At 32.4% G+C, this 12,303-nt stretch overlaps 1 protein-coding gene across 1 annotated transcript in view; it reads left to right on the top strand.

Moving 5' to 3' along the window:
- The window catches only part of LOC127728077 (cyclic AMP-dependent transcription factor ATF-2-like), a 34,817-nt gene that overhangs the window by 4,089 nt on the left and 18,425 nt on the right, over positions 1-12,303 (top strand). The window contains exons 2-4 of the mRNA XM_052235278.1: positions 3,388-3,456; positions 3,969-4,095; positions 6,435-6,565. Coding sequence (XP_052091238.1) covers positions 3,409-3,456; positions 3,969-4,095; positions 6,435-6,565 — 306 coding nt within the window. The 5' untranslated portion in view covers positions 3,388-3,408. The remainder of the gene's footprint in view (positions 1-3,387; positions 3,457-3,968; positions 4,096-6,434; positions 6,566-12,303) is intronic.

The following is a 12,303-nucleotide window of genomic DNA, read 5'->3' as shown; positions in this document are numbered from 1 at the left end:
TTGAAATGTTTTAAGAACCATTGAGTAGAATCAAATTTAAAAACCAAAATAAAGAGAGAAAACTGAGGTTTCAATGCGAAAAGTGTCTGTGGGTAAAACGCTTAAACCTCTTGTTCAACAAATTATTTAGATATTTCTTGAAGTTGTTTTCCCAAGTAGACATATTGTGTTCCAGAGGAAAATCAATAATGACCAAATAAAAAATGTGTTTTCCAAAATTTCAACTTGTGAGTAAAAGTAACATTATTTAATTGATCATGTGATAATGATATAATTTTACCATATGATTAAATAAGTCAAAATTTCATTTTTTGAAGCTCTTTATATATGACACATCAAAGGGTCACACATTAGGCCAATTACAACAAAAGTAACATTTCAACATTGTGTTTATAACCCTGACCATATGCATATGGTCAGACCATATGAGTATATACATGTATGCATACGGTCATTATCATATTCGTATGGTCCAAATACTTAAATGGTCCTGAACATTTATATATATCATTGTTACCCCTAAATGCCTTAATTGTTAAAATAACGTTCAAATCCATTTTATTTTAAAATATACATGCAGTAAATTCAATTTAATGATAACACTCTGTTACATACATGTAGAGTTAATGTAGTTTAATTTCTTATTTGATTATTTTTTAAACGTTAATACTTATACTATTGGACTTGAAAAACGTTGCAGTTTTTATACGACCGCAAAAAAATTTTGTGTTTGTATATTCGTATGACGTTGGCATTGTCGTCGTCGTCGTCAGAAGACACATTGGTTTTCGCACTCTAACTTTAGTTTAAGTGAATGGATCTCTATGAAATTTTACCATAAGGTTCAATACCACCAAAGGAAGGTTGGGATTGATTTTGGGGGTTATGGTACCAACAGTTCAGGAATTAGGGGCCAAAAAGGAGCCAAAAATAAGCATTTTTGTAACTTCCAGACATAACTTGTGTGTTAGTGTATGGATCTCTCTGACATTGTACCACAAGGTTCCATATCACAAAGGGAATGCTTGGATTGATTTTGGGGGTAATTGCCTCAAAATTTAAGAATTAGGGGGCAAAAAACAAGCATTTTTCTAGTTTCATGACAATAACTTGTGTGTAAGTGTATGGATCTTTCTGAAATTGTACTACAAGGTTCCATATCACAAAGGGAAAGCTGGAATTGAGTTTGGGGGTAATTGCCCAAAACTTTAAGGAATACGGGGCCAAAAATAAGCATTTTTCTAGTTTCCAGACAATAACTTGTGTTCAAGTGTATGGATCTCTCTGAAATTGTACAGCAAGGTACCATACCGCAAAGGAAAGGCTGGGATTGATTTTGGGGGTAATAGCCTTGAAATTTTAGGAATTAGGGCCAAAAAGGGGCAAAAAAAAAAGCATTTTTCTAGTTTCATGACAATAACTTGTGTGTAAGTGTATGGATCTTTCTGAGATTGTACTACAAGGTTCCATATCACAAAGGGAAAGCTGGGTTTGAGTTTGGGGGTAATTGCCCTAAATGTTTAGGAATTTGGGGCCAAAAAGGGGCCAAAAAACAAGCATTTTTCTAGTTTCCAGACAATAACTTGTGTTCAAGTGTATGGATCTCTCAGAAATTGTACTGCAAGGTACCATACCACAAAGGGAAGGCTGGAACTGAGTTTAGGGTGATGAATCATAAGGGGGTTCAAAAAAATTTTGGGGGGGGGATTTTTTTTTCCTTTTTTTTCTTTAAAATTTTCCATTTTAAATTGGTTATTTCTGATTTATATATAAAAGCAAATAATAATGATATGGTTTGAATAGGTAAATTAAAAATTTTTAAGTTCTTAGACCACATTTATTTTGTGTCAGAAACCTATGCTGTGTCAAATATTTAATCACAATCCAAATTCAGTGCTGTATCAAGCTTGAATGTTGTGTCCATACTTGCCCCAACTGTTCAGTGTTCGACCTCTGCGGTCGTATCAAGCTGCGCCCAGCGGAGCATTTTATTTCTGTTTAAAAAAAGTATTTTGATATGGTTTGAAAATCATAACAATGCTGAATATATAAAATCATTAATGATAGTTGATAAACCTCACTACAACAAAAAATAATTGTGATGTGATGCATGAAAAGTTCAACATAACCATCATGACAGAATGCATACATGTAATTAGAAATGTCAGTACATGGTAGACTCAAATTCTATAAATTGTAAATAAATCAGAAAAAGAAGGTTTTTTTTAATGTATTATACTACCAAAGTGTGCATGATCTTAGAACGGTTTTTTTCCAGCAGTGATATTGACTGTTTGACTTTCCCAATTGTAAAATACACCACTCACAGATTTTTGAGTGCTGAACAATTAACATTATTATACTACACGTCATAATGCCAGATTTTGATTGGATAATACGAGGGAGATAATTTACTCTATCCCATGACTCAGCGGGAGACAATTTTTGAATGTCACCCTCTCTTGCAGACCAAACAAAAATTGATAATTTAAAGGACAATGAATTGAATTTACATCAATAAATTAAAGACAATGCTCATGAATGGTCTCTGTTATGGCATCAGAAGAACTAGTTCCTAGACTGTCAGAATAAAAAGAAATTATCTTGCTTCCATTCTGTTCTTATTCTAATGACTGTTACGTTGTTATGTGCGTGACGTCATATATTTAAAATTTAACAGTAAAAAACAATAATGATAGAACATTCAGTATAATAAATTGAATAACACATAGCTGAGAGGGTGATAGAGCAGAATGGTACCCCTCGAAAAAGCATTGTCAACTGAGGCGAAGTTTTCTCAGGATAACAATCGGCTTTATCACCCTCTCAGCTATGTGTTATTTATATATTGTAATTTTATATGTGTTATTTGCTTTGTTAAACGAATAAAGTAGTTTGCATTCAATCAAAGGTATTCAACAATGTTTTTCAGCTTTTCAACACATCTAAATCCCCCTCCCCCTCTCCCCCTCCCTCAACTAGCATTGTTGAGATATTTCATGATATTGGCACCCTGAAATGCTACAATTGAATGTTTTTTTCCTAACTGTCCAGCAGAGTCTATGCCCTCATAGTCTGATTATTGGAATTGAAACCTCCACTTGTGCCTAAAATCGCAAGAAATTAACCACTACTTCGTTCATTTTAATATTTTTTGCTTAATTCTTTTGTAGAACTACTTTTAAGTAATATCTGGATATCAGTATTGAACAGAAGTTTTTCTTTGTGTATTGGTTGAAAATCTTACATATTTTAATTTTTTGCAACCAAAAGACATCTAGAGAGAACATACCGTCTTCAACAATAGACAGGTGTCTAAACAATATGTCAAGCTCTAAATCATCAGTGTATATATGTAACTGATACTTGTGTGTTTCATTTTTATAGGTTTTTCCCAAAGAGGGAGAAATGGATGATGACAAACCATTTGTATGTATTGAACATGGATGTGGTCAGGTATAGTAATTTGTTTTATATCTAGTTTGATTAAACCTCATGCAGTGTGGTTTTTCTACACAAATAAGAATTAAAAAATCCAAAAAGTAAATCTATCAAATATTTTGTCAAACATATTTTAATGTTGGTAAATTAATATTTGGGGTAAGGCCTTGGCCCATATTAAATTTTGACAATAAGTATAAGTAATATGGCCGTCTTAGGTCAAACTTGTCAATTTTTACATTTTTGTGAAATCATAGTGGCATTACAATTGCCATTTTCTGCACTAAAGTGTTTAGATTATACCATCTATTTTATCTTTATGATTATTAAAAATTAAACAAAATTTTATATGAAACAGTAATGTTCAAATGTATATCTTATCATATCAGCAGCCCTTAGTAAAATTGCTTCAGTTGGATAGAGTATCTACAAAACATATGTATATATATATAGAGTAATGTAGTTAAATACATGCTTGTGTTTAACCACAGATGGATGCATTTCTATCTTTTGAATATCATTTTCAGAGGTTCACTAATGAAGACCATCTTTCAGTTCATATGAGAAAACATGAAATGTCACTGGCATTGAATCCTGGAATCAGTTTATCTTCCACTGGTATATCTCCTTCCAGAATGGGAGGCTTAATATTAGGTAAGTTTGTTATGTGCTGGCATTCAAAATAAGTATATGCTTCATTAATTTGTACATTCAAAATGTAATGTGTGTACATAAATGAAAGGAGATGAGTGGTATACATCAGTGAGACAGCAACCTAATGACACAAAAACCAATAAACATTGCGAGTTCAACATTGTGGGTTTCAGTGCTAATATTTATCCTGTCAATTTTTTACATTTAAAAAAAAAACAATATTGCATTGATTTATGAATCTCATAACAATTGATATTTATTTGATGAGAAGTTTAATAATAGGCATGCTTAGTACGAGAATACCATTACAAATGAAATACTAGTGTAAAGTCAAAGATTGATTCTGTATTTGTGGCTTTTAAGCACCTTAGCATTCTATTGCATGAAAGTGTAAGAACTAGTACCTGTAAGAAATAAAATTATTTTTATGCCCCTGCCGTAGCGGAGGGAGCATTAAGTTTTACCCTTGTCCGTCTGTACGTCCGTACATCCCAAAATTGGTAACGTTCTCTAACTTTAGTTTGCCATAACCAAATGTTATGAAACTTATACATAATGCTAATAACCACAAAACACAGATCGAATTTTGGTGGCGTCACTTTTACTGTTCTAGAGTTATGCCCCTTTACAAATGGAAAAATTGCTGAATTTTCATTTCCGTTCTCTCACTTAAGTTTGCCTCAACCAAATGTTATGAATCTCAAACACAATGCTTATTACCACAAAACACACATCAAGTTTGAATTTTGGTGGCATCACTTGTACTGTTCTTGAGTTATTCCCCTTTACAAATGGAAAAATTGCTAAATTTTCGTTTCCGTTCTCTTACTTTAGTTTGCCTCAACCAAATGTTATGAATCTTATACACAATGCTTATTACCACAAAACTCAGATCAAGTACAAATTTGGGTAGCGTCATCTTTACTGTTCTTAGTTATGTCCCTTTATAACATTATAGTCATCATTGTTACTGTTAGTTCTTCCAATTGTTTATACCACCACACACCTCCTTAAAACTTGGATTTTAAATCAATGTCACTTACACATTATCTTTCTTGCACATGTTAACATATATCAATTAAATATAAATCTATTTTGGTTAGAAGAATATCATATGAATGTGTAACTTTCTTTTATAAGACCTCAAAAAATTTGCATTCGTATATTGCTATCATGTCATCGTCGTCGTCCGAAGACATTTGGTTTCTGGACAATAACTTTAGTATAAGTGAATGTATCTCTATGAAATTTAATCACAAGGTTCAATAGCACAAAGGTTGGGGTCAATTTTGGGGGTTATGGTCCCAACTGTTTAGGAATTAGGGGCCAAAAAAGGCATTTTTCTAGTTTCCAGACAATAATTTGTGTATAAGTGTATGGATCTCTATGAAACTGCACCACAAGGTTCCATACCACAAAGGGAAGGTTGGGATTGACTTTGGGGGTTATGGCCCAAACCGTTCAGGAAGTAGGGGCAAAAAAGGGGGGGGGGGGAAACAAGGTTTTTCTGGTTAATGGACAATTAATTAAGTATTAGTCTATGGATCCCTATGAAATTGAAACACAAAGTTCCATACAACAAAGGAAAGGTTGGGTTTGACTTTGGGGGTTATGGCTCAAACCGTTCAGGAATAAGGGGCAAAAAGGGCGGGGGGAGGAACAAGGTTATTCTGGTTTCCGGACAAATACTTAAGTATTAGTCTATGGATCTCTATGAAATATTGCACAACAGCAAGAAATCTTCAATTGAAAATAAATACAAATCTTTTAACCAATTTCAATGAGGATCAATTTAAATTTTTGAATGGTTTGAGGTTTTTACCATGTATTACAATATTAGATATTTGGACATTTTTATATAGGTCTACATTGAGGTCCAAAGGGTCCAAAATTAGAATTTGTTTGATTTCATCAAAAACTGAATTCTTGTGGTTCTATGATATGCTGAATCTATCTGTGCATTTAGATTTTTAATTTTGGGCCCTGTTTTCAAATTAGTCCATATTAAGGTCCAAAGGGTCCAAAATTAAACTTTGTTTGAATTCATGTTTTTTTTCATATGCTGAATCTAACCATGGAATTAGATTTTGGATATGGGACCATTAAGTAGATTAAATGTCCCATTTCAAATTTTTAAGTTATCTGACCACATTTATTCTGTGTCAGAAATCTATAATGTGTCAAATATTTAATCACTATCCAAATTCAGAGCTGTATCAAGCTTGAATATTGTGTCCATACTTGCCCCAACTGTTCAGAGTTCGACCTCTTCAGTCGTATCCAGCTGCTCCAGGCGGAGCACATTTTTTCTAAATAATTTTTCTTGTTTTGAATTATAGATCAAACACCGACTCCTACAAAGTTTCTGAAAAATTGTGAAGAGATTGGACTGTTTCAGGAATTAAACAAAAATCCTTTTGAGGAAGCATTCAAAAAAGCACTTGACAACGATGGTGACCAAGGTGTTCCTGTGAGTATTGTAACATTAAAGTTTTTGTTTACTTAAAAGTTTCCACAGTTTTGCTCATATGTTAAAGACTACAAAGCTTTACTTTTGCGCAATTATTTGTGCAAGTTTTCATTCATTCATCCAGATTTAAGATTTTGAACTAATGCTTGAAATGCACATGATGCAGAATGTTTAATACTTACTGATCATGCAGGATATTAGGATAATTTATAAGATATGACAAGGCCCCTTTTTGACTTCTCATTGACTTGTATTGTGTAGACACTGGATGATAAGCAAACATCATTTAATCAATGTAATGTGTAGTTAGTGGGTCCAAAATTTGGTTTCTACATTTGAAATCCTAAGTTGAGATTTTTAGCTCTCAAAATAGTTTTTTTCTTCTTTCCTCATTTCCATGCTGTAGTCATTTCTGTTCTTTGATCATCTGAAGTGAATATAAGTATATTGTAATAAACAAATTTGTTAATTAGCTTTCCTGAAATCAACTTGGGGATCACTGAAATTAGATTGTTTTTGACAGAATAGAAATTAAGCATTAAATGATTTTTATAACATGACAGAAATTTTTTAACATTGATTTGATGAAAAAAGAGTGAAAATAAGAAAACAAGATGCTAATAGGCACCAGAACACCCACAAAAATATAAGATTAATGGCAAAAGTAGCCGCTATCTTTCACACACTCAATAAGATTGTGACAAGGTTTGTTGGATCATCTTAGAGAATTTAAAAAAAAACAAACAAAAAATCAAGTCTTTTGAGGACAATTTATACCACTAATAATTAGCTTTATTTTCTTGTAAATTTTGTCCTTCTGATAACTTTTGCTTTTACCAGTTTCTCATTACATGTATCTAAAATCAGTTTCAAAACCTGTAAAAAAGCATTAGAATTGATCCAAAATTGACATTTTGGGGCAGTAACTTCTATAATAAGTCGATCCACAAAGAGAGTTATTTTCACCTATTTGTTGATCTTACAAAAAATGCATCTTGCTGATCATTTTGCAATTCAATTTCTCATTATCAATCATGTCAATTATGGTATCAATAAAGTTTTCAAGATAATAAAAAAACACAAAAAGAGTAAAAAATCATCATTTCAGGGCAATAACATTCTGTAAAGTGTCAGTTGGCATTTTCTGTTATTTATGGAATGACTGTAATATTTTTTCTGTCTATGAAGAAATAACATCAAAAATGTGGTCCACACTGAATAACCCGCGTGGCAGGTTATTGAAAGTGTGGACCACATTTTTATACGACCGCAAAAAAATTTTTGTGGTCGTATATTGGTATGACGTTGGCGTCGTCGTCGTCGTCAACGTCGTCTTCCGAAGACACATTGGTTTTCGCACTCTAACTTTAGTTTAAGTGAATGGATCTTTATGAAATTTTACCACAAGGTTCAATACCACAAAAGAAAGGTTGGGATTGATTTTGGGGGTTATGGTAATAACAGTAAAGGAATTAGGGGCCAAAAAGGGGCCAAAAATAAGCATTTTTGTAACTTCCAGACATAACTTGTGTGTTAGTGTATGGATCTCTCTGACATTGTACCACAAGGTTCTATATCACTAAAGGAATGCTGGGATTGATTTTGGGGGTAATTGCCTCCAAATTTTAGGAATTAGGGGCCAAAAAAGGGGCAAAAAACAAGCATTTTTCTAGTTTCATGACAATAACTTGTGTGTAAGTGTATGGATCTTTCTGAAATTGTACTACAAGGTTCCATATCACAAAGGGAAAGCTGGGTTTGAGTTTGGGGGTAATTGCCCTAAACGTTTAGGAATTTGGGGCCAAAAAGGGGCCAAAAAACACATTTTTTTCTAGTTTCCAGACAATAACTTGTGTTCAAGTGTATGGATCTCTCTGAAATTGTATTGCAAGGTACCATACCACAAAGGGAAGGCTGGGATTGAGTTTGGGGGTGATGAATCATAATGGGGGTTCAAAAAATTTTGGGGGGGGATTTATTTTTTTTTCCTTTTTTTTCTTTTTTTCCTTTTTTGTTTCTTTAAAATTTTCCATTTTAAGTTGGTTATTTCTGATTTATATTTAAAATCAAATAATAATGATATGGTAGGAGATACACACCAAACAGGATGTGTAAATTATTATATAATAAGTATTGTGCAATAGCAAGAAATTTTCAATTGCACAGTATTGCACAATAGCAAGAAATCTTCAATTGCACAGTATTGCGCAATAGCAAGAAATCTTCAATTGCACAGTATTGCGCAATAGCAAGAAATATCCAATAGCACAATATTGCGCAATAGCAAGAAATTGTCAATTGTACAGTATTGCGCAATAGCAAGAAATATTTAATAGCACAGGATTGTGCAAAAGAAGATACTTCCTATAAATTGCTTATTTCTTGACCAATTTCAATGGGGTTTTATTCTTGATTTCATGGGGTTCTTTAATATGCTGAATCTAACCGTGTATTTAGTTTTTGGATTTTGGGCCCCGTTTTTAAATTGGTCCACATTGAGGTCCAAAGGGTCCAAAATTAAACTTTGTTTGATTTCATCAAAAATTGAATTATTGGGGTTCTTTGATATGCCGAATCTAACTGTGTATTTAGATTCTTAAATTTTGGTTCCGTTTTCAAATTGGTCTACTTAAGGTCCAAAGGGTCCAAAATTAAACTTAGTTTGATTTTAACAAAAATTGAATTCTTAGGGTTCTTTGATATGCTGAATCTAAAAATGTATTTAGATTTTTGATTATGGGCCCAGTTTTCAAGTTGGTCCAAATCGGGGTCCAAAATTAAACTTTGTTTTATTTCAACAAAAATTGAATATATGGGGTTCTTTGATATGCTGAATCTAACCATGTATTTAGATTTTTGATTTTTGGGCCCCGTTATCAACTTTGTCCACATTGAGGTCAAAAGGTTCCAAAATTAAACTTTGTTTGATTTCATCAAAAATTGAATTCTTGGGGTTCTTTGATATGCTGAATCTAACCATGTATTTAGATTTTGGATATTGGACCATAATAGGTGAATGTCCAATTTAAAATTTTTAAGTTCTTAGACCACATTCAATCTGTGTTAGAAACCTATGCTGTGTCAAATATTTAATCACAATCCAAATCCAAAGCTGTATCAAGCTTGAATGTTGTGTCCATACTTCCCCCAACTGTTCAGGGTTCGACCTCTGCGGTCGTATCAAGCTGCGCCCTGCGGAGCATTTTATTTATGTTATTTCGAATAAGCAGAAAAAATATTACAGTCATTTCTTATAATTTAATTCTTAATTCCATTTTAAACCGGAGTAAATCATGAACAAACATTGATGACATCATATGCATGGTCACATGACAAAATTATGTCTATGAGCTGATAAACAAAACGACGTCAGCCAATCAGAAGACGCATTACATCCAAAATTAAATTATGTTGATTTATGCATACTTTTTTTTCCGTTTTAAATTAGAATAAAATGTTGTTTGTAAGTGAAATTGTCCAAAAATTCACCTCTGAGAAATTGGTAGAAGAACCAAATTTACTTTCATTTATTTACTGCAACATTTTCATTTTAACTCGCATGGCCCTAAGGGTAGAAATAATACAGAATGTTATTGCCCTGAAATGATGATTTTTTACCCTTGTATTTTTAAGGGCCATGTTAGATTATGCCATAACATGAGGTCCATAGTTGTTGACAAATAAAACAAAATGGAAAAGAAATGTTGATAATTTTTATGCCCTGCCTACAATATCAGAGGGGCAGTATATTTTCCGGTCTGTTCATCTGTCACATATCATGTTGAAGTTTTGACTTAATTTGGTTTGTGGTCACTTCATTAACTTTAAACTTAGCACATATCTTCATTATAAAGTAAACTGAATAATATATACTGAGCATGTCTAGTTAGAGTTTTTAAACTGGGAACACTAAATTTGGAAATGTGATCATTGATCATTAGAGTGGTGTACAGAGTTGTATGGACAGCTATTTTTACCTTTCTGTCTATACAACTCTGTGCAAAACTTTAAAATTGCTGAGTGGATAATAAACAAGGCAAGTAATTCTCGAAAGTCACACACACCATTTTGCAAGTGGCAATATAATAATTGTTACAGTCTGTTTTTTTGTTTGTTTGAATTGAAGCATTTCATTACATGACTTGAAATGTATAGGAAGATTTAGATGTCTACCATACCATCATAGAATGTATTTACATCAATATTTATCAATATTATTTAGAACAGGCTATTATTTGAACTTGGAATTATTTTTAATTATGGAATTTGCATAATTTCATGTGTTTGAAATTTTTGATAAGTTCCATGTTTATTAAGAATTATTATGTTTTGAGCGGTGCATAACACTTTCCACACAATGTATTTTGTATAGATAGTGTTGTGCGCGGCACTGTACATTCTATTGAAAATATGCTATCTTCTTTGTAATAGAAAGTGTTGTGCGTAGCACAGAATATTATAATACAGAATAAACATGGAATTCATTAAAAATTTCAAGCACAAGAAATAATGCAAATTCCATAATTAAAAATAATTCCAAGTTCAAATAATAGCCTGTTTTAGCTGCTTATATATATTGATTTGTCCAGATAAATGGACTTTGACCTCACTTATTTATCCACATGTAAATTTTGATAAATACATTTGTACATATATTTTTGCATTGTCATTGTGACTGTGTTATTATCACTTTTAATCATATTTAATTAAATAATATACAGTGTCATATATATATAGATTTTAATTCAGTATGATAAAATATTTATGAAATATGAACACTAAAAGAGTTCACAAAATATTAGTGATTATCAGAGAACATATCAGTTTGTTGTATCTATGGTGTAATGGTTAGATCATTGCAATTGGCAATAAGATAATACATAAGAGGAAAAACTTAAGAGTTCAAATCTAGGTACTTAATTACCCCAGGCAAATTGAATTTAAACGTTATCTCAAGAAGAATAATGGAAAAAAAAACAAAAGAAAAGATGGAAAAGTGTAAGGAAACAAATGGCTTAAAGTTTTTGAATTAACAAGAGAAACGTTCTGGACAAGTCTTTAAGTAACTAAAATATAAGGTATTGGTATGAAGTCCATCTTTCTGAGATTTCTTTTTGGGCCAATCTTTTTAACACAGTACGAATGTACTTTTAATAACAACAAAAAATGTATCTTTTATTAGTATCAGTAATGTAATTGTGCATCCTTTAGTTTTTTTACTCCCACTTTCAAAAGCAGCAGTATTTGTAGATTGTTGTGTTTGTCTGTCCTTTCATTTTTGTCTCGCCTTGACAGAGTCAAAAAAGGAGACATAGGTATGCTGTTTCCGGTGGCGGCGTCAGCGGTGGTGTCTACAATGTATTAGTTTGTTATTAGGTCTAGTTTATGGTGAACTACTAGTGGTAGGTCAATGATATTTGGTACGCAGTTGTATTAGCACTGGCACTTCTCATTACCATGGAGATTATTTGGCCCTGCCCCCTCAGTCATGCTCTATTGATTTTGAAATTTTGCTTAGTTTACATGTATTAGTTTGTGATTAGGTCAGTTTATGGGGAACCACTAGTGGTAGATCAAGGATATTTGGTATGCAGTTGTATAAGCATTGGCATATCTCATTTCCATGAAGATTATTTGGCCCCGCCCCCTCAGTCATGCTCTATTGACTGAAACTTTTGCTTAGTTTTCATGTATTAGTTTGTGTTTAGGTCAGTTTAAGGGGAACCATTCGGGGTAGG

This window comes from Mytilus californianus, unplaced genomic scaffold, assembly GCF_021869535.1.
Source record: "Mytilus californianus isolate M0D057914Y unplaced genomic scaffold, xbMytCali1.0.p SCAF_2, whole genome shotgun sequence".
In the NCBI taxonomy this organism is placed as follows: domain Eukaryota; kingdom Metazoa; phylum Mollusca; class Bivalvia; order Mytilida; family Mytilidae; genus Mytilus; species Mytilus californianus.
Note: the sequence above shows the minus strand (reverse complement) of the source record. Positions and strands in the feature narration are given on the sequence as shown.